At 45.4% G+C, this 27,432-nt stretch overlaps 1 protein-coding gene across 26 annotated transcripts in view; it reads left to right on the forward strand.

Annotated features, from left to right (window-relative positions):
• ARHGAP26 (Rho GTPase activating protein 26) overlaps positions 1-26,357 on the forward strand; it is a 431,139-nt gene extending 404,782 nt beyond the window's left edge. For 6 of the 26 annotated variants that reach the window (XM_064596092.1, XM_064596081.1, XM_064596091.1 and 3 more), the window contains 2 exons: positions 5,137-5,228; positions 9,150-12,392. In XM_064596092.1, coding sequence (XP_064452162.1) covers positions 5,137-5,228; positions 9,150-9,301 — 244 coding nt within the window. In that variant the 3' untranslated portion in view covers positions 9,302-12,392. The other 20 variants (XM_064596082.1, XM_064596093.1, XM_064596099.1 and 17 more) reach the window with 16 other exon arrangements.
• The last annotated feature ends 1,075 nt before the right edge of the window (positions 26,358-27,432 follow it).

The following is a 27,432-nucleotide window of genomic DNA, read 5'->3' on the forward strand; positions in this document are numbered from 1 at the left end:
TTGCCCTCTGTGTGCTCCGATCTCCATGCATCACGGACCCTTAAATCCACTCATGGGAATAAGCAGCACCTCTTTCTCAGAGTTGATCTAGTTCCTCTCCTCTGGTTTGAGGATGTCTAGACTTAATTCTTTGTACTTCTTTAGAGAAAAGAAGCTATGTAAATCCAAGAAAAGAATTAATTAATAAAGATCCCCTGCAGAATCTCTCTACTATGTAGATCCTAAGCCCGTGTCTCTCTCAAATTTAGTCTCTGCTTGCAGACAACCAAAATGTAGAGCCCAGTTATAAAGCATAATAAGCATTTGGAGCCTTTACAGTATTTTCTCATCCATCTTTTTCTCATAGCTATTTTTTTTCCCAAAGGATGGGTCCAGCAGAGAGGCTTAAATAATTTATAACACTGAGTCTCACTTTTAAAAAAAGAAAACCCATGTTATTTATATATACAGATGTATATATTAGTTTATTCTCCTCCAGGTACTTTCCAGTCTATCATTGCATTGTATCCTCATCTGAGAATGAGAGGAGAAATGGCCTGAACTGTCTTATAGAGAAAGAAAACTGAGGCACAGAGTTGACTGCCCAGTCACACCACTGGATGAGAGCCCATCCAGAATTCAGGACTTCTTGTCCTTAAATCAGCACTCTTTCCTCCAAACATATGGGTGCCCCCAAACCTAAGGTTCCATGCCACTCCCAGCCCCAGCCCCAGAGCCTGGCCTGCTCTTCCTGGTTTTTCTATCTAGCTTTGCACTGGAAGGTAGGAAAGAAAGGTAGCTTTTCCATATACTCTTGTATCCTCACCCTGGGAATAGGGTTAAAATTCAAGATCATATTTTTCTGACACTCAAGTTATTTCCTCATTATTTCCTAGACATATTCTGGGCGCTTTAGGAGACGTTAACTTTCTAGGACACGAGATATGGCATGGATCTAACCAGAGCGGTTCGATCACTCATTGCCCCATGAAGACCTGAACAGAGCAAACTTCAGTCACCTTCCAATATGCCTCACTACTCGTAGGAGAGGCTTGGTCATTAGCAGAATGTGTTTCCTTCAGTCTGAACAAAGGGAAGTAAAATCTTCAAAACACTGGTCCCTTGAACAGAATGGGCTGGGGGACTCAGGATGGTAGAATCATTCAGGTAAAAAGCTGAACATATTCTCTGCTTTGAGGGTATTCACTTTTTTGTGTCTCTGAGTTTGGGGGCCTATTGCCTGTTGCCTGTCCAGTATCTCCACCTCTGTACTCCCATCACCTGACATATTTTCAGGGTTTTTTTCTTTAGCTACTCCTTTCCATCTCCCAAAGTATTTCACGATTGGCAGAGCACAGTGGCAATAGGATCTGCCACCCTAGTAGGTTTGGGGTCATGGTATTCAGAACTGCCCACTCTGACCATCATTAAAATAGCACCATTTGGATGATGCTATTCCACAACACTTTAGGAATCTGCCATTTTGAAATAGGAAAGACAGACTAGGGCTTAGAATCAGCTGTCCCACAGTAAGTATGTGTGCTGAGGTGAGCACAGATGGAGACCCTGCTGGGAGCTAGCCCATCAGACCTAGCCAACGGAGAGGATTAAAATCCCCTAATTGCCGTTGGGGTATGCAGCCAAGAGGTGGGGGCATACCTATTGTTCAGGCCCAATCGGGCCTTTCCCCCAAATCCACTTCCAGACCGTGAAGCTTCAGATTTCCTTCCCCTGGCAGAGCTTTTAAAAGTAAATACTTAGTAAGACCTAATAAATGGTCCCGTGAACTTCTACATAATGTCTCCTCTGGAAATGACTCCCTCTCCCCTCTTCCAAGCATTTTTAGTGCTTGTTAGTTCAAGCTCAGGAAGGAAGATGCCTTTGATAGCGCAGCAGAGGCATATTCCCCTCACACTTCCCTTTCCTGTCACCCCTAGAGAAGCTCCCAGCCCCTAAACCATAACTTCCCTTTACACGGTGGTCCCTGGCAGTTGGGCCTGAATGATCAGGCTGTTGCATCCTGCCAGTCTAGCTGGCCCCACCTCCCCGTAGTGTCATCTGACGGAGAGTGGGTTGTCATTTTGCAAGGTTTGCAAGGGCATTTGAGGGAAGCTCCTCTGAGTGCTTTCCTGGCCTTGTGCCATGCTCAGAGGCGAAAATTAAAAATGAACCAGCAGAAGGTTCCAAACTTGTTCATGCCCTTGAAGGCCAGCCGAGGTCTGAAGGGCACTGTTTCAGGAGCAGCTGAAGGCACCTCAGGCTCTCTGTGTCCGGTGTTGAGATGCACTGCAGAGAATGGGGAGCTAGAGAGCCAAGGATGCTTAGTGGGGATGTTTTATTTTTTTTAGTCAGAGCCAAAGCCTACAAACACAACCTCTGTGCCAACAGGATCTATTTTGGTAGGAACCCTACCTAAAGCAAACTGCTGGGGCTTTTGAGAGCTAATATAATATAGGACACTGGACCTGTTGGGCTGACAAACTTAAAAAGATAAAACTTTCCCCCCCATAGAGATACCAGATTTAGCAAATGTTTAGCAAATAAAATAAAAATACAGAATATTCAGTTACATTTGAATAGTAGATAAATGGCAAATGATTTTTCTTACTATAAGTATGTCCCATGTAGTATTTGGGACTTCTACTATAAAAATATTTCTCGTTGATCTGAAATTCTAATTTAACTTGGTGTCTTTAACATTATTTGGCAGCCCTGGTCCTGGGGGACAGGAGTAGGAGGAGGTCTCGGGAAAAGACCCTCTTGTAGATGGTCAGTCACCTGTTAATCCAAGAAAAAAGCAAGGCCCTTTCCTGATCTCTGTTTTTATTTTTAATAGGTTATTTTATTGTCACTTGATTCAATTCCAAAAGCCCAACATTAGTGGAAAATTTACTCCTCTTGAATGATAAACTTCGGCACCTGAGACCATTCCCTCTGCTTGATTCCTGCCAGATACCCCACTTGGCTTCCCTGGTTTGCCCATTTTGTCCCATTCCCTTTAATTTAATGAAGTTAATAAGTCACTGCTATGAAAATCCAGCTGGAGGAGCCTTGCCTCAGATGATCTTACTCTCACCTTTGATTTTTCTCATCCCTGGTCTACGCTCTCCACCCACCAGCTGTGCCCTGTCACAGTGACCAGGGCTAATGTCAGATGGATTCTCCTTCCACCTTCCAGGCTCTCCTTGCCTGCCATTATGGGGTTTGGGCCATTTTATCACTTTTTACAACCAGGCAACTCCTCCTCTTGGCGCCCATTCCCTCAAAAACAAAAATAAACTTTTTTGCCCTCCGTGGAAAGTTGCACAATGGGTGTTTGGCCCTTGCTGACAACATACAGAATTGGTTTAGTTAGAACACAGAATATGCCTCTGGTGCAGAACTCTATTCTGACGTTAATGACAATTACCCCAGAAGAGCTGTTTTCCTCTTAAAGTTCATGAATTCTGATGGCTCTTCTTTCCTTCATTCCCAGCGGATCCACTTCATTTTCTCCCACTTTCCTAATTTTCTCCCACCTGGCCATCATCTGTTGGCCACTCGAAGACCAGAGGACAGAATGGTGAACTATGCCCAGCAACAAATTCTGGATAGTCATTTATTGTGATCGTTGTTTGCAACAGAACTTTTAAACTATCTTTCCTTCAGTTTTCATGGAGCCAAGACTAGATGTTCTAGATGCCTGGTCCCGGTCTAAGTGTCCATCCATCCATCCATCCATGGCTCCTCTTTCCCAACAAGAAGCCGGATTTGGTGACTCTGAGAAATAACAGTTCCATAATGACCCAAGACCCCTGCCTCTTCTGATTTTGTCTGGGCTTACCTAAGACCAGCCTTTCCTCAGCTAAATCTCATTTGGCCACTAGAAATCAGTGTGCCACAGGGCGTTTAATATCACTGGCGCCTGGAGGCTTTCTGTTTGTCAAATGAAGCTAAAGTAAATAATATATCCCTCGAATAATTGTTTAACCCAGAGGGCCTTCTGGCTCTTTTGTTATTCTGCCCTGGAGCCCCTAAATGTGCTTCTTCAGAGGGCTCAGAAGTAGAAGAGATTACTCTTAGTAAATGAAGAGCCAACTTTTGACTGTTAAATGTTATTTGTCTTATGACCCTTGAGAAGTCCATAGATCATTTGGAACTATTTGGATATCAAAGCAAAAGTTGATAGAAAGCAATAGGATTTACCAGTTCTTACTATTTACTCTTTAGAACATGCCTTAGCAATCTGTGACCCTTGGGTCAAGTCCAGCCTACCACCTGTTTTTTCTAAGTAAAGTTTTGATAGAACACAGCCATACAAAATCATTTACATGTTGTCTGTGGCTGCTTTTATGCCACAAGGCAGAGCTGAGTAATTGCAACAGAGACCATATAGCCTACAAAGCCTAGAATATCCACTGCTAGGCCATTTATAGCAAGAGTTTGCCAACCCCTGCTCTAGAACGGTGGTTCTTAGCCCTGGTTGCACACTAGAGTCAGTTTGAGAGCTTTTCAAAAATGATTTTGTTGCACATATATACATCACGTTCCCTCTCCCTTCTTCCTCCCCACGCTCCCCACACACATTCACATAAGTGCTCTCACACACAACTTGTCTGTTCCCTGCCCTACCCTGGGGGTCGGGGAGTTCCAGCCCTGGAATCCTGCTCCACCAGCCCAATGAGAAATAAGTAACATCTGGAAGAGCGAATGTCAGTCCGTGGCCTAGAGCCGAAACATGGCTTTGTTAGAATTTCTCCTTTTTGACTCACTGAGCATTGCCAGTTTTCAACAAGGTCTGTTGGGAGTGCTCCCCAGAGCAACTAGGAAGCTCTTTCCTGCCCCCACCTCCCTTTTCCCAAACTACTCCTGCTCCAAAACCAAAAATGGGTCCCAGCCTGCTCTCCCACTGTTCAGGTGTCGTAACTCCTAGGCAGAGTTTCACATGGCACAAGGTGACCCCACAAGAAGTGTGGCTTTTCTCTGAATAATTCTCATTTTTCTCTGGTGACCTTTGCAACTTTTCCACCTCACGTTTTGCCATCTGGCTGCCTTGTCAGGCTGTTGCCGCAAGAGACAACTAGGTGGCTTGCAGGGAAGGGGAAGAAGAGAGGTTAAATGTCTGGGGCTTTCAGAAGGTTTAAAAATACTGCTAAATAAACTCCTATTTTCACACAGCACACCGTTCCGGAAGGCAAAAGCCTTATATGCCTGCAAAGCTGAACATGACTCAGAACTCTCGTTCACAGCAGGCACGGTCTTCGACAATGGTGAGTTTCTCATTCCCTTGCAGAGAGCAAATAAAGAACTGCAGTTTTCAAAGTTCCTGCGGGGAGAAAAAAATACAGTCTCACTTGAATGGATAAGACTGAAAAGAAGTGAGGGGGGGCGGGGGGGGTCTTTGCCCCAAATAAGAGAGTAGCAGCAAGACTTCTGGAGGCTCTGTCAAGAGTGGACAGTGTACTGAAGTCTTCACTTGGACAGACTCAGCCTCATGGAGCAGTACTGGACATGAAAAGTGATTGTGTACCTGGACGGGGCTCTGCCAAGCACTTGGCAGTGGCTTTGAGAGTCTGGGGGCTGGACAGAGGATAGGAGACAGCAGAGCAGAGAACAGGGATCCTGCAAGTGGTCAGCTCAGGGTGGAGACTGAAGCACACGTTCTGTGCCTCTTTTTCCTCTTGGGTTCAGTGGCATTCATTCTCCATAGCAGGTTAGGCTTATTTCCAGGCTAGCAGGGCAACTGGGCAAGCTCGGGGTCAGTGAGCCTCCCTGCAGTGGTGCTTGTCCTCCCCCTGACTGTTAGTAGACTCCCTCAGGGCCATCTCCCTGCACACTCCCAGCTGTCCTGCTCAAGTATCCTGTGTGAAAATGGATTCATGGCACTTGCACTGTAGAACTGGGAACTAGTCTTACTTGATGTACCTTTTTCTTGTTGTTTTTTGGTTTTTGGTTTTTTTTCCTCCCTAAAAAAGGGAAAAGGTAGTATTTTTTAAAGTGAGTATTGATGGCATAATTTGTCGTAACTTACCATTTACCTAAGAGAAAAATCAGGATTCTGGGAAAAAGCCAGAATTTCTGTTACAGCTGAGATTTTCGCCAGATGAAGTTCTCCTTTGGGGTTAATCTTTCCGGATCCTTGGGTGAAAGGGTCCCTTTTTTGCCCAAAGGAGAAATCCAAAGCTGCTGCCTGATTTCAGGAAGTGGAAATTTTCTGGGGCTGCCTTCTTGACCTCCGTTGGGGTGGTGGCAGAGTTCCTGAGCAGGGCTGAGTGCATGTTGCCCAAGCGCTCCCCTTCAGGGCTGAGTGCCCCACTTTGGCCTAGGTTACACCTCCTGCCACCTGCTTGAGAGCCAGAAATACAGGGCAGCCAAGGCCCCCACCTAGCACCAGAGTGCCTCAGCTCTAGATTCGGGCCACCAAAGCACAAGTCCTGGCTCGACTACCTGCTTCTCTGTGTCCAGCAGTGACAACCTCTCTGTGCCTCAGTTCTGTCCTCTTCACATAAAGATAAGAGGGTTGTGAGGGAGAATTGCAATGGTGCACATCATGTATTTAAGATAGTACTCAACACATTAAGCATTCAGTGTTATTATTATCATGATGATGATTGCCATCATTATGCCCATCTTAGAGCCTGATGTTCTGATAGTTCACGGTGATCCTTTTACATTCGTCCCTCCTATAAAGCAGGCCTGGCTCTTGGCTGGGCAGTAGGCACTGCACCTTGACCCTCTAAGTCCTGGCTGTCTTTAGCGGCCTCCAAGCCAGAGCAGAGATGGACTCCTGGGGACAGCCTTGAGTGCATCTCCATGTGAGGGGGCAGCCCCCTGTGTGCCCAGCCTCTGCATTCAGCATTGCAGAGGTAATAATCAGGCATGGGGAGACAGAATGGGGAATAGTTCACAGAGTACCTGGGGGATTCCTAGGTCACCCTTAGACCTTCTGAGCCCACAGGGGCTGGGGTGAGCCCATAACTGTATGTGGCCTACTGGGCGCATGTCCTCTTGTATGGTTCTCAAAGCCCCAAAAGCACTGTCCTTAAACCTTTGCTCCATTAACTCTCATTTGGGTGCTTTACATATCCAAGTGCACAGCCAGCCAGCCCAGCTGCCTCTCCTATCAGCAGCTGGAGCATTCAGGCCCTGCCAGAGCTGAGGTGACGTGGGTCCACGGAAGGCTGTCCAGAGCCATGTCGCTAACAAGTGGGCCCTGCCTGAATAGACCCATATGGTAGAGTCCCAGTGCAGCCATAACATGATGCAGCGTTCACAGCAGACAAACCTGCGTGGGCTGCATGCAGGCCTTCTGTGTCCTGCTCCGCCAGCAGGGGCAGGCCTTCTGCCTGGAGATGGGCAGGATTTGAGACATTCCCACATTTACAGGTGAATCCAGAATTTAAAGTCTGTCCTCTGAACCCCAGTTCACTGCTCCTGTGGGCAAGGGACTGTCATGTTCCTATCAGCTATTCACTGTGACTGCACAAAGGACCCCTGATCTTAGGGGCAAACTTGGTCTAAACTCTGAAAAGGTATGTGTATGTGTGTGTATCTTGTGACTCCTATTTTTGAGTACAGCCCTCAACTTTATTGAGATACCCACATACCATACAATTTACCCATTTAAAATGTACAATACCGTGGTTTTTAGTATATTCAGAGTTGTGCAACCATCACTACTATCTAATTCCAGAATATCTTCATCACCCCTAAAAGAAACCCTGTACCCCTTAGCAGCCATCTCCATTTACCCCCAATCCTGCTCCATTCAGCGTCTGCTCTCTGTCATTATCAATTTGCCTGCCCTGGGTATTTCATATAAATGGAATTACAGAGTATGTGGTCTTTGTGACTTGCTGCTTCCACGTAGCATAGTATTTTCAAGGTTCATCCCTGTTGGAGCATGCATCAGGACTTCTTTCCTTTTTATTGCTGGGTAATCTTCCCATGTGTGGGTATACCACATTTTATTTATCCACTCGTCAGCTGATGGCATTTTGATCATTTATATTTTTTGGCTATGAGGAACAATGCGGCTATAAACATGCATGTACAGATTTTTGTGAGGACCTGTGTTTCCAGGTCTCTTGGTGATAGACCTGGGCGAGGGCGGGGGGGACTACTGAATCCCACTGTAACTCAGTTAAACAGTTGAAGGAGCTGCCAGACTGTTCTACAGAGAGGTTGCTTCGTGTTGTCTTCCCACGTTTTTAAATCTCCTTTTTGAAGTAGCTAACCAAAGAGAAAGGAAAAGAAACCTAGGTGATTTTTTAATGGCCAAGTCCTTTCCTTCCCTGCGGGGTGCTCTGCCTAGCAGGTCCTGGGACTGCATGCACCACACAACTTGGTCATCATCATAAATCCTATAATGATAAAGGAGAGCAGGAAAGAGGTTTGGTTAAATGAATCAGAGGCCTTATCCACGCCTTCCTGTGGTTTCTGGGAGTCATGGCAGAGTTCATTGACACCAGTTTGTTTTTAACCAGGAATGCCCTTTCAGATTCCCTGGAGAGCAAAAGGCAAAATGAAACCCCAAAGAAAGCACCTCTCGGTGTTGACTAAACTGCAGTCAAAGAAGGGTCTGACAAAATGTGAATCCACTTTTTAAAGATTCATTTATTTATTTTAGAGAGAGAGAGAGCGCGCACGAGCGGGGGAGGGGGGCATAGGCAGAGAGAGAGATTCCCCAACCGACTCCCCACTGAGTGAGGAGCCACCTCCAGGCTTGATCCTGAGATTACGACCTGAGCCGAAACCAAAAGTCAAAGATGCTGAACCAACTGAGACACCCAGGTGCCCCATGAATACACTTTTTGTGGTGATTCTTAGAAAATGCTACATATACCCCATTTCCCCCCTCCCATCACCTCCATTGGAGAAATCAGGCATTAGGGGAGAAAAAGCTGTTAGCACATTAGGCAGGGAGATCATTTTCCTTGTTCTGTCTCTTGCTAGTTTCTTTCTGGAGACATCAGGTAAGAGCTGTTTAAGTTGGATGCTCTCTGTAGCTGTCAGATTAAATCATCAGACCAAAAGGAAGAAATTTCTTAATGACAGGCTTAGAGAGTTTGTGTGTGTTGTCTTTTTCAGGATCAGGAAGAATGAATAAGGAAGAAGAAGGAGGAGGGGAACCTTGAGGGGAAACTCTGTTATTTCATAATGATTAATCTCTCCAAGCCTTTGGATTCCAGGGGCCTGTGCTGTGGATCTGGAGTGGCTGCTCAGTCAGCTTTTGGAGTTTGTGCAGGGGAGAATGGATGTGCAATACTTGGAAGTAACTCCACTGTCAGCCCTTGCCAGTCTACTAGGAAATAGCCCATTTCACCAGGAGCACCTCAGATAGTAACTGGAAAGAGAAATAACTTGTGTTCCCAGGAACATTAGTCATTTTATGGCAATGTGATTAGTGATACCTGGAAAATTCACATGGTAGTCACTAAAATTGGGTTCTTGGGATACTTCCATCAAGATTTGAGGTGGGCTGGATCCATTCATTCCCAGGGTATGGGGTATGGCATGAGTGCAAGACAAGGCTGCCCCGGCTTTCCTTTGCAAATAAAGAAAATCCTCCCAGGGAGCCACTGAGCCATTCCCACCAGTGCGGTTATGGGGGGAGGTCTTCGGAGTGGAGTCTTTTGGACTCCCCAGCCGTCTCTACTGCCAGATCCAAACACAAACCCAAGCCACCTCCATCTCTCACCCAGGTGTTTCCACCAGCTGCCTACATGGTTGTCATGTCCACTCTTGTCCCCACAACGTATTCCCTGTGCAGCAGCCAGAGTAATGTTTGGAAATCACATCATGTTATTCTGCTTCACATACTCCTGGCCTCCTGTTCCTCCTAGAATTACTGATGAATGCCTCCACCGACCAGCTCCTGCCCCTGGCCCCTTCCTCACTCGATACACTGCAGCCTCACGGGCCTTCCCTATGTTCTCAGCTAGGGTCAGCAAAGTATGACCTGTCAAATCCAGCTCACTGCCTGTTTTTGTAAATAAAGTTTTATTGGAACATAGCCACCCATGCCTCTTTGTCTGCATATTATCTGTAGAGCTACAATGGCACAATTGATAGAGACACACGTTTACGACCTGGCTCTTTGAGAAAAATTTGCAGACCACTATTGTGAAATCACACCAAGCTTTTCACCACCTTAGGGCCTTTGCACTTGCCATTATCCACCGCCTGGCTAGCTCCTTTAGATCCTTTAGGTTTTAGCTTTTTGAGCTCCTCCCCATACCCTCATCCCTATCCCAGTCTCTCTCTCTTCCCTCATCACTACCTAAAATTATGTGCTTATTTATTAATATATTGCCCTGATCCGAGAGCAGAATCCTCCTGCTTGCTCTGTACTGTGTGCATGGCCCCCTAGCACAGTGTCTGACACAGGGTAGGTGCTTAATAAATGCTTGTTAAATGAGTAAATGTATTCGGCTACACAAGGGTCTGTGCCTCTTCCAGCCAGTACTTCTTCCCTTTGGAACAGTCAGCCATTAGAGATCCTAGTCACATGCTTGCTCCTTGTCCACAGTGAGAGAGGGAAAAGAGAGAGCATGAGCTGTGTATACAGGAGTGTATGGAGTATATATGGATGGAGCTGAGAGAAAGTGGTTGGCAGGAAGCACATCCATGTCAGCAGCTGCTTATATTAGATGCTTGCTGGGCTGGAGAGCTGCCTAGGCAACTCACTGAAACACTCTGTGTTTATATAGCACATTGGACATTGGTGCAATTCAGAAAGTTGGACATTGGCTCAGTTCAGCTCAACAAGTACTTAGGAGCATCACTGACATTCAAAGCATTGGGCTAGGCAAAAGCGGTAGTGGTTAGACCACAGACTCTTTGGTCAGATGCCCTGGGTTCAGATCCACCTCCATCACCTGTCAGCTATGTAGTATTGGGCAAGATGCTTAACCCCTCTGAGCCTCAGTTTCTCATCAGTAAAATGAAGATTAATAGCAGAATCAACTCCAGAGTCATTCTGAAGATGAAAGGAGATAATGCAGGCAAAGCACTTAGCAAAAAACCCACTACTTGGTATATACATACATATGTATGTGTAAATTCTTAGTGTGCATATGTATCATTTTCTGGTTGAGTATAGGTGTAATGGTTTGGAAAAGGGCTTGGTCTTTGGAGTCAAACAAGCTGGGTTCAAATTCTAGTTCTACCATTGTGATCAGCATGAATTAATTGACCTTTCTGGGCCCTTAATTTTCTCATCTGTAAAGTACAGATAGGAAAATACAAGCTGGGATCTTCAGGATCAAATAAATTGATATATGTCTAAAGCTCTCAGCCCATTGGCTGCTTCCCAGTCCCTATCTAAGTATTAGCTTCTGTCATAATTCACCAGGCAGAGGGGACTCATTAGGTGAGACAGTACAGACTAAAATGTCCTTAAAGAGGGCAGGGGGGAAGCAAAGCTTAATACATTTGGACAGTGTTAATAGCACCCACGAACAATGTGCAGAATGAGCATTCCAGGAGTTTGAAGAAAAGAGGGAACAGGTAGACCGGATTCCATGCCAGTATTTATGAAGGAAGTAGGGCTTCAGCTGAGCCATAAAGTGGGAGGACAGGAAACAGAAGCGGGGAGGACATCTGATGTTGCCTCCCTCCTCCATCAGTGAATGAGAATTTGCGTTGCCTTATTACCACCCTCGCTACAGAGGCATTTGGGCACAGAAGAGTCATAACCCTTACCTTTCTTTGAATGAGTCAAAAAGATCCCTCAGCCTCACTCCCAGAGATTGTATTTTAACCAGTATGCCACAGGGTCCAGGACTCTGCAGTTTTAATAAGCATCCAGGTGATTGGGATGACGTGGTCTGCTCTCATGCCTTAATGAACCCAGCTTAAAGACCCCAGTGAGTCCGCAGTCTAACCTGAGGGCTGCATTGTCCCCTGCCATCTCCTGTGACATAGCTCTTGTTCTTCCATTGGAGGGCCTCCTTTATCCCCTTGTGCTCTTCCCTTACGCTGCAAATTCCATTTTTAATGTCTGTAGACGTTACCACCTCAGCACCTGAACTGTGTTTGAACAGCTGCCCAGGAAGGGAGAATGTCTGAAAGTGAGGGACTCCGTGTATCTGGTGGGGTAACAATTCAACTAGGAGCTCTGCTGTAAAGTGGGAGGGGTCTTTTTTGTTTTTATTTTGTTTTGTTGGTTATTCTTTCTAGGCCTTTTATTTTGGGGAGTGAGTTTGTTTGTTTTGGTTTGGTTCTGAACATTTGAGGTTCCCCAAAGCTTGGGTGGGTATTGAGACCAGGCCCTTACCGGGAGAGAGCCTTGTTGACCAGTCCAAGTGACTGGTCAAATGATGCAGGGTCCCCTGTTGGCTAGCCCAACTGTGTCCTGGCTCTCTGCTGAGTGCCTTCTCCATATTGGCCCCTGGAACGTCACAAGAACCTACTGACAGAGTGAGAGTTTTATTATAATCACTTTGTAGGTGCAGAAAAAATTCAAGTGATCTTAACATCGTCAGCTGGATGGATGGTCAGAAGGCGGTGGTGTTTGAGTGCAAGTATCTGAGGGGTGGGTTGAGAGAGTTTCATCACTGGAGAGGCCGGGGTGCTTTTAAATTGTGTTGTGTTCTTCCGTGACACTTCTCTTCCAGACTCCTCCTTGTGTGGGCGTCATGAATCCGAAGTCCCCTTACTATTTTTGGTTTATTCATGAAGCCTAGTGATACAAAATTATGCAAGCATTTTGGAGGCCACCTAATAGATATTTGATCTTGTCTTTTCCTGAAGCTTTCAAGATTACATTGACATTGATCTTCTTTAAGCCTCTATGTGTGTCCTTTTGCTACTCCCCCATTGCTTCCTTTTGTTTCTGTTCTTGCTTCTTTCCCCACAAACTGAAACCAGAGTTACATAGTAGCAATGGGGGCGGAAATGCTTTTCTAAAACAAGCTCAGGAAGTCACTTAATTAGACTAGGAAGGGAATAAGGGGAAATTGATTCTTTCTAAACAGTCTCAGAAAATTGGAGTTTTCCTAATACGTTAAGAGCAAATATGTTGCCTTTCCCATTAAGAGTGATATGTATATTCCCAGTTCACAAGCATGAATACCACCCCCTCCATTTCCAGGTCCCATGATTCCTTCTCTCTTTCTTCCTGCTATTGAACTTTGCAGACTCAGCTGGATTTTATATAATCTTTACAGTATCACTGTAATTTCCATGAAGATGTATTGTGATAGCACAGAAATGAGTGTATATTTTTTGGATATTGAAAAACCAAGGAAATGGAGATTTTGAAAGTTGCAAGAGAGAGGGAAGAAGACATCTTTCAGTCTTGTATGTAGGAGGGAGGAAAATTCTAGAGAACAGCAAAGAAAACTAAGGGTATGGGTGGAACAGAGGGGGCTGTTCAAAGGCTATAGAATGTAAAAACAAAACAAAACAAAAACAAAAAACCACAGAGGGAGTTTGCAGGGAGATTGGAAGCAGAGGGTAAGGATTTAAAGGGAAGCAAAATGCATAATTAGATTAGTAAAATGCATGCTAGATATCTTTAAAGACTAGTTCTTAGCATTTTTTCACTGGCACTCCACTGGGTACAAAGGCAGTCCTGGGTAGGTAGATGGGTGCCATGGATGGATGGATAGATGGATGGATGGTTAGATAAATTTATGGATGGAGCACCATAACTGACTTCTAACCTAAAAAGTAGAAATCTGTTACCTCTTTCTGGTTTAAACCAGCAACTTCAGAAAGTCTGGGAAACTCCTAGAATTCTATGTAAAACTTTGAACGTCTTTGTTTCCTTTTGTGTTATAAAGAACATTCAGAGTAACCTTTATTGAAAAGCTTATGTCCCACAAAAAATTAAGAGCCCCTGGTTTAAGCAAGTCCTAGAAATATGTAATATAACAAGCGATTGCACTCATTTGTTCTCACATGAGAGTGCACACACATCCACCACCTGCCCTATCTGTAACACCTTCTCTTCTCACACTCTCTCCCCTCTTGCTATACAGTTCATCCATCTCAGGAGCCTGGCTGGTTGGAGGGGACTCTCAACGGGAAGACTGGCCTCATACCTGAGAACTACGTGGAGTTCCTCTAACCGTGGGCCCCAGCAGACCTGCTGAGCTTTCCATGGTATCCATGACAACTGCTGATGCCAGTGTTGTAGGCCATTACTCTTTGCCGCTGAGAAATGCGGGGTGATTGACTCCGTTACCACCTGCCAGCACGAATGTTTCTGTGAACTCTGGTGTCACCCATCCCCATGATCATGTCAGCTGGCATGTGGTGATACTGCAAGGAACAGAAGTAAATCAGCAGTGGAGGCCATTTGATTTTGATAACCGAGGGAAAGGCTTGCAAAGCTGTTCCTCTCATTTAGTGCCCTAAATAGGGAGCATTCATTTTGTTTCAGCAGTCATCCAAACCCCCAACCTTCCAAAAAAGGAAGTAAGAAAGATTTCAGTAGTCCTCAAGAGCATGCAGTGTAGCTAAGTCTAACAGGGCTGGGCATTGGCTCTGAGGCCCAGGCTGGGCCCGTTGCTTCTGTTTACAGTAGACACTCTCTACCCCACCTCTAAATACTTGAGACCCACAGTGCTACAGGCAGCTGGGTCTGTCTGTTTGCATGCAGGAGGGAGATGGTTTACGGCACTGTTTACATAAGATGCAATCTCTCGCCATCTCCAAGCAGCCTTGGCCAAGCATCAGCAGAATTCAGCTCAGTCCTCTCGTGCAAGGGAACACACACACCCCACGTTCCCCCTCCCAAGCTAGGAACTTCTCTGCCACCCAGGGCTGCCATCACCTCGTAACCACGGCAACCCAACCTACTCTGAAGCCAAACCAAAAAAATAACACTCTTTTTGCATGACATATTTTTTCTCCCTCCTTTTTGGTCACTTTTTGAATGATTTTCCAACAACCTGAAGCAGAAGATCAAGGGATTAGAGTGGTCTGCTTGGGGCTGACAGAATAGCGGCTGGGAACTCTTCCCTTTCTGATGAATTTCAGCAGCATCAGGATATATTTGGAGCAAACTCTAGTAACCTCTTGAGATTAAATTACATACAGGCTTAATACTTCTGTTCTTCCATGCAACTAGCATTTGCTTTCTAGGGGGCAATATGCTGCCTCCTCATGGGCGACATCCTCTCCCCCCTTTGACTTGTTCACTCATGGTCTCCCATTCCATGTCCCTTCCCCTGCCCTTGACTGCCTCTAGCCCCTCCCTGACCAGCCCCACTGGCAGTGCCCTGGGCTCCTGAGCACTGGTGCCCTGGCAGCTTTCAAGGATGATTCCCTGGCTAACCCTATGGCTTGTAGTTTTAAAGGACATATATGTTCACTGCCACTCAGAAAAAGGGAATTGTTTCTCAGGCTTTTGAGGCACAAGACGAATATTGTAAGCCATTTGATTCAGGAGAATACCAAAAGGTCGGGGCATGGAAGGTGGAATGGGTACCTTCTGAGAAAGAGAATTTCCTGGTCCAGAAGGGGCTGGGTCTTGTGGAAGACTGCCAGGGATAGGGAAGTTGGGTCTGGACACTTCACATTCACTTGGCCTTCAAAGGAACAGAGTTCCCAGTATCTTCCACATTCGAATGTCCTTGCAAGAGTGACTCTGGGCAGACAGACTCCAAACTGATGATGGACTGTCAAGCTCCCCAGGAGCCCCCTCGGGTTGGCAGCATCACCCCAGAGTGTTTCCCGCTTCTGGAATTCCTCTTTAGGGAAGTTGAAAGAAGAAAAGAAAAACTTGAATTGTGTTGAATTACTGTATCTTTTACTTTTTTTTTTTGAAAAGATAAACTTGTAAATAGAGTGATTTGAAATATTATATGGCAAAGTTTTATATTTGATAATCTTTAAGCTAGTGGCTCCACACATTTAAGCTTTGATTGTTGAATAGGTGTGTGTAAGAGGGAGAGAGAGGAGGCAAAGTTGAAGAGAGTCAAGGTCATCCCCTCTCTGGCCTCGAGGAAGGAGGACACGTTTCTACCCACTCTCTGCTGGCTCTCGTTGGTGGGCATGACACACTGAAGGTATTCGGTCGTCTTTATCCACATGTGTTTTTGAGCTTTTCTTGGGCTTTGAATTTGGAGAGAGAAAACATTTTCAGGCAATGAATTTTTAAAAGAATGCTTGCTTGGTAGTAAGATGAAGCTCAGGATTCACATAGGTGGGGCCAGGAGTTAGATTTTTTTTTTTTTCCATTTTTCTTCTCAGGTGTATTTCTTGGTACCCCAATATGTCAGGACAGAAGGCAACGGGGTCGTCGCATGTTCCTTATATCTCACTCCTCTGCACATCTTCTGAGGTTGTACACATGAGGCCGAGCTATTTTGTAAATGTTGTGTGTGTGTCTAAGTTGTAGGAAAAACTGGCTTCTTAGGATCTTGGGTCCTCAATATGCTGCTGTTTTCCCTTTCCCTAAATATTTCCCTTCTTGTTCATCTCAAATTTCCTATAACCCCAAAATAAAAACTCCAAAGAGGGACGTAGGACGTAGGCTGTGCTGTTGTTACAGCTTTATAGATGATTTTAAATTTAAAGGAGTTTGTCATTGTGATTCAGTTCATCGGCTCAAGGATTACACAGCTATTATGGAAGAGCTCAACCAACAGCAAGCGACACACTACCACTACCAATTCAGGGAACAAGAACTAAGACTGGATAAGACCAAGATAGGACTCAGGAAAGCTATTCACTGAAAACCCAAGAAGAAGGAGAACACACCAACTGGCTACACTTACTCCCTGTAGACTTGGAACAGCTCAGGAACCTGTTCAGTGGAGCTTGAGGGGACAAGCATACTCTGTGCCACTGTGCTTTCCAAATGGCAAGAACTCCACATAATGGGTTTTTGTTGTTTTTTTAACACATTTGATGTTTTAAATTGTCACCTGCCTCACTGGACCCTTAACTAGAGCTAACGTGGAGGAGCAGAAAGCCCAGGCCCTGATTTGGGGAGCTCCTCCCTAGAGCATAGCTGTTGACACTTGGCCCCAGCTTGACCACTTGGAAGCCTGTCCCTCCCTCTTCAGTTGGCCCTGATTTGAAGCCAGAAGGAAATGGAAGTGCCGCCAGTGTGAATTTGTAGGTAGACCCCTTCCCAGTCATGCTGGGCCTGTGACAGATGGCTGCCCTGCTTCCTTTCCCCAGCCAGGCTCACCTCCTCCTCATTTGCTGCAGAACTGGAGATACCATTAAGAATATGAGCCAACAAATAGGAAAGGAATTTGACGACTAAAAGTCGGTTTTACCCTCTCTACCATCTATGCCCCCCACCCCTAATTCTGCTTGAATAGGGAACTTTAGGGCAGATGAGGAGAGTGAACAAGGTATCAGAATGGAGGACTATGGACCAAGATCCCTGAGCTTTCCCAGGAACCTTGTGTTTCTTTTCTAAGGCCCTGTGATCATGCACACAGAACCTGAATCTTTACTTGGGCATTATGATCCATCTCCTTCTTCCTTCAGGTACTCGAAGAATTCCACAGCTGCAGAATTCCATGCTGTGAAAGGTAACTAGTTTCAAATCCCTTGCTCAGGACTGATGATATTCTCTTCCATTTTCAAAAATTGACGTATAGGGATGGACCCTGTGTAGCACAGCCTTCCTTAGTATCCTATAACTGGAGCCAGTTTCTCGCTTAGTGTTTTAATATTTCTACGGCCAATATGTGTTTACCTCTGTCAGACCAAACTGTCTTTTTCAACGTAATTCTAGTTCATCCCCTTTTGCTGAGTGCTTTTTGGACAGAGATGCAAAGAGAAAGAAGCTAAGCAATCAAGCATTGGCAGATTGACATTAGCAGGACAGAGCCATGCTAGTGACAAGACCATTTCAGGCATTCCCAGGACTCCACGATTGTGTGTGCCGTGCCTGCAGCTCACGGGGAAGTCTTTCTACGAACAGTGTCTCCTGACAACAGCAAGCCCAGTCACCCCAGAAGTTCTGTCTTGACTACAGAGACTACAGAAGCATCCATGGTTGAAGGGTGGGGAGCTAAAGGTACTTTGATCCCCTATTCATGACTCTTTATTGGCACTTTTCATCCTCTGGCTTCTGCTTCCAAAAGCAAGTCTGGACCAATAGTTTTATAGACACAGGAGTCCCAGGTACAACAGTGGCCACCGTGGCACTCACAGTTGCCCTAGTACAGAATGTTTTATGAGCCACCAGATTACCACAGTAGGTAGCCAGCCTTGAAGAAATCAAATAGCTACCTGACTTGAAAAGGAATGTCCTAGGTGTTCTATCTCCAGTTATCTGTCATCTCTGGCAAACCTGACAGTAATCAATTACCTAGACAACCCTGCCCCACATGTCTTTTAAGTCAACTGGGTGTCCTCTCACACACCCTTAGCTGGTGTTTAAAAAATTTATCTCGTGTTCAGATGTGTTTGGCAGCCTCGCTGATCGGCTGGGTGCTGAACCACTTCTCTGTAATTGTAGCATCAAAATGACAACAGCAGAGCAGTGAACCTTGCACAATCCTGCAGCGTGCCTGAGACAAGACTCCAACAAGTAATAATTAGCTTTTTTCCTTGCGCCGCCTACAGTACTTGTCTAACTAAAGAACTTCCCAAAGCAGAGGGAGAGACCATACAGAGAACCCAGATGTCATTCAGAGCCACCAGAATGTGGTCTTCCGATGGAAGCGTTGTATTCTGGGGTGAAAAGGTTTGGATGTCAAGTAGCGCGAGGTGCAGAGAGAAAGAGAAATGTGAACCACCTTGAAGAACTTGGGATGTTTTTCCTAAGAGGGATAAATACAGTTCTTAACAGGGAAAAATCGGCCACAGAGAAAGTTCACAACTGATATTTTTACAAAAGCTTTTACAGGACTCTACAAGGTGGAAATGTCTTTCAAGATTTGGAATGCTATAGCAAGCAAAGGCTTGGCACAGTCCTAGACCCATATAAGAATAGCAGTTAATATTACATGAAAATTCTTTTGAGTTTAATCAGAACCAGAGTATTGATAATCAAAATGTCCAGTTTCCCTGGAGTGGTCCTGGAGAGGTCAAGACATTCTACACGCACCATTTCTACAAAGCTGTCCCAACAGACACCTACAAGCAACTACCTTGGGTGTCCAGGTGCCAGGATCACCCTGGTACCTGTGGAAAGAGGTTCATCTGAAGATTCTGAAGTGTCTGTGTGTTAGTGTGTGTTTGTGCATGTGTATGTAAAGCACACATCTGCATCTGTAAAGACACAGGTGCTCATGTAGAGACCCACAGAAGCTGGCAGTTGCTGAGCCTTTGCAGCCTTTAAGATTCAGAATTTGAGAATAAGAGAAACGAGAGGCTGTTGATTGGCAAAATGATCAAAGTTGTAAATTAAGTGCCATTTTAAAACTTTGTATTTATCAAATGGTTACTACAGCTGTATTCCTTATTAACATATTAAAAGTCGTGTTGGAAAACAGATCAAACTCATAAACCTTTAGTAGCTAATACTAGGCTGGTGGTCACAAGCACTCTAAAAGACATTTTGTCCATATTTTGGAGAAGAAAATATTTGCATGTTTATCTCCTAATTTAGGCTACCTTTGAGTATACTGTAAAGTGCTATGTGATATATTATCAATAAAGTACTTAAAAATGGCACTTTAATTTTTTTAAACCATAAATTATGCACTGTTTTAAACTTATATTGACTGGTGTGTAGAATCCAACTCTGTAATTAAAAAGTAATTTGTGACTAGAATAGAACTTTTTTCCCCATTCTTAGTAAAATAGTCTTGCCATGATGAGGCTGTTTTTTAAAATGTGCTTTTGCGTCACTAAGCGTATCTATAAGGAAAATCCAGTTTCTGTTGAGTGGCCTCTGAAACTTGGCTTTGTTTCATTTGCTTGGTTTATGTGACAATCCTTACAAAACGAGTGGAAGTATGATTTTTGAATTAAATGACTTTTCCATTTGGTGGCACGTTTGTTTCTTGAGTTTCTGATAAAGTTTGGACAGGATGCCCATTTTCATATTTCTTCCAATAAGAGTATAAAGCCAGGCTCCCAGGCCCCTGGGGCACACTAACAACCGCCCTGCTGACGCCTGACCTTCCTTTAGGAAAGCTCTAATGCTGGTGAACTTGAGGAGCCATGAAGCATGTCAACCAAGCCCCCCGAAGCCATATTCTACTTAATGTTTCTGACTTGATCTCCTGGAAGACATAACTGTGTTCATTCTTCCTGAATTCGACGTTCAAATCCACTCTTTTGTGGAAGTTCACGAACACCACGTGGGACAGTCCAAGAGCCACAACACAGACAGTCCCACCACACAGCTGGGTGTGTCCCACAGGGTTGTACCTCATTTGTTTAGAACTTGTAACATGTCCCAGGCCAGCTCCTATTACCGCATCTTCTCACTCATCATGTCCCTTCCAGACGCATTCAGAGCTGCAGCCCGGGGCTCCCAGCTTCTGTAGTGAGCACAGAGGGCTCAGAAGGAGAGAGCTGGGGGAGGCTCTGGCAGATGAGGGGAGAGTGGGGCTCCCTTGGTGCCTGGTTTTGAGGGGGTGCCCCCTTGAGTGTGGGTCACACATGAGCCACTCACCCTATGCTCATTTGTCACTTAAAAAGGCACCGGCTTGCAGCTCTTGTGCCATCACCGAGATTATGCTGCCCTGGGAAATTTTCCAAACATCTGAAGGCTCCTACCTGCACGAGGTCACCCGGCACCTAGGGGAGACCTTCTGAGTGGTACACAGCTGTATCCGCTGTCCATCGTGGGAGCACGAGATCTATGGTATGTATTTGTGTGTTATCTTTGTCCCTGGCCTTTCCGATAGACTTGGCAATCACTTCACCTTTTGTGTCTTTTTAACAGAAGAGATTTCATTTTCATTTTGATTTTAGTAGCCACTCAGCAGAGCTCAAATTGCATCATGCCTTGTGGTTGGTTTGGTGTTCTTCACTTGTTAGCTCTGGCTGCGTGATTGGTTAAAAGAGCACCGTGTTTAGAAATGGGCTGGATTGACACTTGAAATTAGGTAAATGAAGGATTTTCTTAGACCCCAAACATGTTTGCTGTCTTGGGAATTAAATCAGGGCTTTAATTCCTTCTTAGTTCTTCCAGTCTCTGCTCAGATACCACACATCTCCCCTACCCAAATGTGTCAATGTCACTGGCTTGCCCTGCTTTTAATAACCTAAACTAACCTGCAACTAATTAACTAGGCTGGGTTAGGCAGAATTGTCAGAGTTCCGCCAGCATGGCAGCCAAGAGAGCCTCTAACCAATGCAGTAAGTGCTTGGTGGTAGGTGCATGAGGCTCCTGCATGGGAGAGTGCAAATAATCGTCTGCAGGGAGGGGCATTCCAACCAGGGCCACATCCTTCACAGTGGCACCCTGCACACCCAGGCATCATCGGAGAGTGGGGACCAAAGCAGGAAGGTTTTAATTTGAGATGATCAGAAACCCCGGCGCACTGCACTCAGCAACACCGGTCACTCTGTGCATCTCATCTCCTGTAATTCACCCCATGAGGCGGGCCCCAGCCTCTGTTTGCTAAAACCCAAGTAGCTAATAAGCCTTCTCAAGGCCAACCAGCAAATTAATCAAGACTTGAATTCATTTGGGGCTTTAGGTACCAAAATCACATCTTACCCTCCAAGTCTTGAGCCCACCATTAAATTAAAATTTTTTGTTCTGACACTATGGTTCTATGTCCTCTTTGCAGTTTTTCTGATAAGTTATCAGAAAGATGTTTTTTAAATGAACTTTTCCTGCCTTTTCTGAACGCTTCTCGGTGAAGCAGCTTACCTCGCCTGTGTTGAATGCAATGAAGTAATGACAGTAAAGGGTCACCCCTCTTTTCCTACCTTTTCTCCTCTCACGCCATTTTGCCCCTTCATATGTCTTTCTATCTGTCAATTCATTTTTCTATCATAAAATGTTTGGTGTCATCTTCTTTTTAATTGACAGCTCCATAAGGACAGAGACCATGTTTTGCTCACCCATGTCTGCCTAGCCCCCAGCCCACGGCCTGGCCCAGCATGTGTCCAGTAGCCGCTGGGTGGGCTGACGAGTGACTGAAAGCGGAAGAGCGCTGCTTTGCCCTGTAGTTCCTCCTTCCTGTTGGATTCAACAGTTCTTGTTGAAAAAAGAAATTGGGTGTCCTTAGTCTTGGGTTCTTGAACACAAGGTGACTTTGTGACCTCTGGCAAACTCCTCCGTTCGTTCACGTCCTGGGATTTCGGCTCATTGGAGGGGGACTTCCCACCCTCCATCCAGGCACACACAGCCACATTCTTTCCCATCCCACTCCTAGTGCTCAGTACAAGAAGCCATCTGGTTGACCAGCTGACCGAGAACCAAAGACCCTTCACTGTCATCTGAATTGCTTATGGGTAGTTTTATGAACTTCATACCAGGCTCAGGGCCTGCCTTCAAGCAAAGCCACATCAGAATCACCCCCAAAATAAAAAGTACTCTTTTTTGAAGACCCTTCCAGGAAATTCCACACTGTCCTGTGGGAATTTGGTCTGGCATCTAACACTCTCACTAAGGGAATTCTTTGTGTCTAACCGAAGTTTCCCATGATGCAGCTTATGTCCATTTCCTTTCTGTTTTTCCTTAGAGTGGAGAATAGCTAGCCTCATTTTTTCAGAGAAATCACCCTCCATTTTTGTGCTTCCATCCAGCAAACACTTCTTGACCATCTCTATGTACCAGGAGCTCCTATGACCGGGACTTATAAGACATGATGTCCATCCCTAGGGAACTCACAGTTGACCTCCATGACAGGCAAGTGTATGAGAAGCCACATGTGCCGTGTGATATGTCTACATGTTGTGCAGCAGGTAGTCTCGGGCTCCGAGAAAGAAGGGCCTTTCTGTTTGGGAGGCAGTCTTGACAGAAGTGACATTGGAGAGGGATCTCAAAAGGTGGAGAGGAGTTTGGCACCTAGACCATTGGAGAAGTGTTGCAGGTTCTAGGACAGCAAGGACCGAGGCATGAAAGGGAGAGGGAGATGGAGGTGAGTTGGATGTGATTGGACACGAGGAGACAGGAGCTTCCTGGAAAACTGTACGCTTCGCTGGTCACCCTTACCTACTCCCCACGTTGACCTCTAGGCTTCTGTTTTCCCCTGATGACCAACAATATCGGCTAACATGGATTACAGTCTTACTAGGCAGGAGACACTATTATAAATGCATTAACTCACCAAATCCTCAAAACTCATGAATGAAGTACTATAATTACCCCCATTTTAAAGATGAGGAAACAAGATCGGGGAGCTAGGAAGTGGTGAAACTTAAATTTTAGGATAGGTCTGTCTGCTTCTAGAGCCCATATGCTCTTAATTTTTAAAAAATTTCTTTATAGGTGTACACACATGATCTTATATAAATTTGTAAGCATTTTTTAATCGCGAGGAAGTTGTTCCTTCTGCTTTTGACTTGGTCTTCCATCCCCCACCTAAACATCTTCAAAACTGACATCAACAACCTCATTATGTCCTTTTCAGCAGTGAGCCCTTCAAAAAGGGCTCTGGCAAGCAGTATCCCGCAAACACTTAGCTTTAGTTCCCTACTGGCCAGAATAAGAGCAGAATATGTTTTGATTAAAAACTTTTCTTTTCTCCTAGGAGCCCCGTGCTCACTCATTTTGGGTGAATAGTTTCCCCATTTCTGGAGCTCTCTGCAGACACTCCCGGTTGTCTGGGCAGCCCCATGGACTCCAGCTGCAATCTTTGGCTGGTCCCAGCATCCTTAAGAACACTGCAAGGAGGCAGCCCCTGCGGAAGACCCAGCCATGTTTTGTTGGCTGGAAATATGCGCACATTTTTTAAAATTTAACAATTTGAAAACAGTCCCTCTCCCCACCCTGATCCAGCTGTCGACGACAGACCTTCAGGCTCTTATGGGATTGCCAGGGAAATCCCATGAGCATGTGTCTTTTTATGGGAGAGCCAGTGTTTCCAGCGTGATCTGCGAATGCTTAAAAATAGAGAATGTTGGCATTTTAATCCCCTCTTGAACTTAGTGAGATTTGAAAAAAATCAGAGCTAGAGGAGACAGCAAGAGAAGTCAAGGCAGACAACAGTGAGTACTTGTGGGACTCCCTCTAAGGCAGAATGGGACTCACCCAGGTCTCCTGCAGTGAGGGGCGTAGAGCTGTTGCGTGTCAAGATGACTGACAAAGTAAGTCTCATTTGTGGAGCAGTTCCATTATACTAACTGCTTTCACATGCATCATCTTATTAATCCTCACATCAACCCTGTGAAATAGGTCCTGTTGTTACCCTCTTCTGTAGATGAGGAAGCCAAGTATTAGACTGAGTAACTTGTTCGGAGTCACTAAGCTAATAAGTAACAGAGCAGACACCGAACCCCAGCAGACTGATACCACAGCTTACCCTCAACTCCCACACTGTCTCCAGTTGAGAAGGTGGAAGCTCCAGCCCTTGAATGCCCTTTACTTCCCTCGCCCCAAAGGAGTATTTGTTGTTTTTGCTCTTTGGCGTCCAGTACCCCTTCTGGCAACAGCACCTCAGTTTTCATTTGGGGCCTGTGGGTTTAGGTTCCATGGGTTTGGGTGGCCAGGCATCAACCCTTGATCCAGTGGTGAACCAGTGGTGCTGTTCTGGCCTGTGAGATCATCAGATCCACCCAGCCACAGTGATTGGTTGGTTAAGGAATGGGCACGGGGCCTAGTTAAATCCACAGTGCTGGGACTTTGTCCTGGGGCAAGGTATACAGGTCACAGCAGGGTCACACAGATATTCTTCATATCAGGGAGGCATAGTAAGTACCATTCCCCTGACCCTCAAATGACTTCTTAATATGAATTCTGTCTGCCACTTGTCTTTATTTAAGGGCCCTCATACTTTATGTTAAGTATGTATATTGAGATTTTAGTAGTGTACCTCTTAGGAAAGTCACTTCAGAGAACAAGCAGAAGATCTGAAATACCAATTGCAATATGAAATGGGCAAACACTGCCCTAATTGGACCAATCCTGGAATGAGTTCACCTTGATGCCTGAACTCAGCAAGTGTAGTTTCTTTTTAAAATTCCAGCATTTTTTCTCTCTTCTGGACCAGAAGTAGCCATGACTGGACCTCATGAGAACAGGGAGGAATTGTGTCATTTGGAGTCCTCTGACAATACTTTTCCAACCCCAGCTGATTCAAGTCGTTATTTGATGATTTGGCCCATCCCAGTGGTGCATTAGTGTTGAGACATTTTATCCTGGGATTCTCATGAAGGACCCCCAAGTCAGTTGCAGTTTAAAAAATGGCAATAAATCATGCTTAATCATGATATGGAATTGGATGGCATAAAGTACTCCTCAGTTCACACACCCTGGGGGCCGCACCCAGACCTGTTCAACCATCCCCTGAATGTGAGTCTGAGAAACTCCAGTGTCACTGAGTTCAGACCTTCAACTTCGTTTGGGGTGGGACTACATAGTTGGAGGCCCTGAAGGGGGGGGGGGGGTGTATCTAATCAGACTCAGATACCTTGCTGCTGCTCTTTCTCCATGACGTGGTCACAGTTTTCTTGTCTCAGGGACTTCCAGATAAAGTGATTACAAATCTTACAGGAAAAACCTTCACAGGCAAGGAGGCCACTCCTGGCCCCCAAAAGATAAGGTTTTCACTTTTGGATAACACTTGAAAATTTTCAGGGTTGTTTTCCTCCTGCAGATTTTGACCATGGCACACCCCTGATCAAAAAACCTTCAGAAGCTCTCGTGGCCTGAAAAAAAAAAAAAAAAAAAGGCATCACGGCATTAAGGGTGTTTCCCAGTATGGCCCCAGCATCTTTTCTCTTATGTTCCTTTATGCATTTCATGCCTCAGAGGCACCAACTCTTCATCACCTACTATGTCCACATCCAGGTGCTAGGGTACTGTTTCCTTGTGCCCCTGAGGTTAACTTGGGCTCAGATGCTCTTTACTTTTCCCACCCCAAGAGAAATAGCTGTTGATTTTGCCTGTTGGGCAACTGTTACTCCTTATTCTGATAACAGCACCTCATTTTTTGTCTGGGGAGCCACCCCTCCCCTACTTTCAGGTCCCATGGGTTTGGGGGACTTGGCATCTTTCCTGCATCCAGTGGTGAAACTGTGACCCTGGCTGGGCCTGGAACATCATCAAATCCACCCTGCCCATATGATTGGTTCATTGAGAAATGAGCCAGGACCTTACTAAGTCCAAGAAGAACCAATTGCTGGATTTCTTAGACTGCTGTGATAAGGGACTCTCTTTCTACATCTGAAGCCATGAAGACTGCTGGCAACCATCTTGTCTCCTTACAGGGGGAGCCTGACTCCCAACTGGGAAGCCCAAATATGCTGCCAAGAACGACACAGAAGAGCAACACTCCATGTCATGGGTCCAGATGCACCTGAGCTTTTCTGTTACATAAGCCAATAAATTCTCATTGTGCTCACAACAGTTTGGGTTTCATTCGTTCACTAACAGCTGAAGTCTTGAGCTCTAGATAAAACTTCAGAGTGATTTCTGTGCAGTCCTCTCTCCCCCTTGATTGTTGGATCCTTTGCCAAGAAGAAAGGTCACTGGACTTGGAGTCAGAAGACCTGACATTAAGTCTGGTTCTGGTGTTTCCCAGCTGTGGGACCTTGAGGTAATCCTTATCCTCTCTGAGTAACAGTTTCCTCATCTTTAAAATGGGTCTAAAAATGCATACCCTCTAAGGCTGTTTCCATTAAATGAAATGACACTTACTAATGAACTTTATAAAATTCACTGTCCTCAGAAATCATCTAGATGTTTGTTACATGGTTTCATAGCCATTACTGCATTTGGCCTACCCGTCCTTGGATGGCATCTTCTGGTCCTGGGGTTCTGCCCGTCACCCCTGTGAAGGACATGTGTTTAATGGGTCATGTGTTTCTCCCCACTTGCTTCTTCAGCCATGGCCATAAGAACCACACATGGGTAGATACCTAAGTCCAAGATTGTCATAATGCAGTGTCCTGTGACTCGGGTAGCGTGGCTTAATCCCATGATGTAGGCCAATCAGATATTTGCTCCTGTGAATTTGACTTCCAAGGGAAGTTGCCCTTATTGATGAGTGTACAAGATGAGACATCCTGATGTTGAGCTGTGACCTGTGGCCACGTTGTGCTGGGTGCACATTTAAAGACACAAGGAGGCCTGTGTTTAGAGGGAGAAGATAAGTGTAAAGAGAAAAGGCCAAATGGAACCAAGAAAGAGAGAAAGGCTGCCTCAACCTTGAATAGCTTTTTAGATTCCTGGAGTGCCTCAGTGGACATTATGCCCTGTTATAGAATCCGAAACCATCCTGCCATCCTTACAATTAATGCATCATGGTGTTTAGAGTAGTTTGAGTAGTTTCTGCTCCTGGCAGCCAGAAGAGCCCTCCTTAGAACCATGATGGGTCCCGACAGCAATGGGGAAAACCAGAGGTTCTGTCAGCTAAATGAATGGCCCTATGTCATGTTGTGATATGGAGTTTGTAGCCTTTGGGCTTGTACTCATTCTGG

The sequence above is a fragment of the Mirounga angustirostris genome, unplaced genomic scaffold (assembly GCF_029215605.1).
Source record: "Mirounga angustirostris isolate CCGP_5_RB_7025 unplaced genomic scaffold, mMirAng1.0.hap1 SCAF_7, whole genome shotgun sequence".
NCBI lineage: Eukaryota > Metazoa > Chordata > Mammalia > Carnivora > Phocidae > Mirounga > Mirounga angustirostris.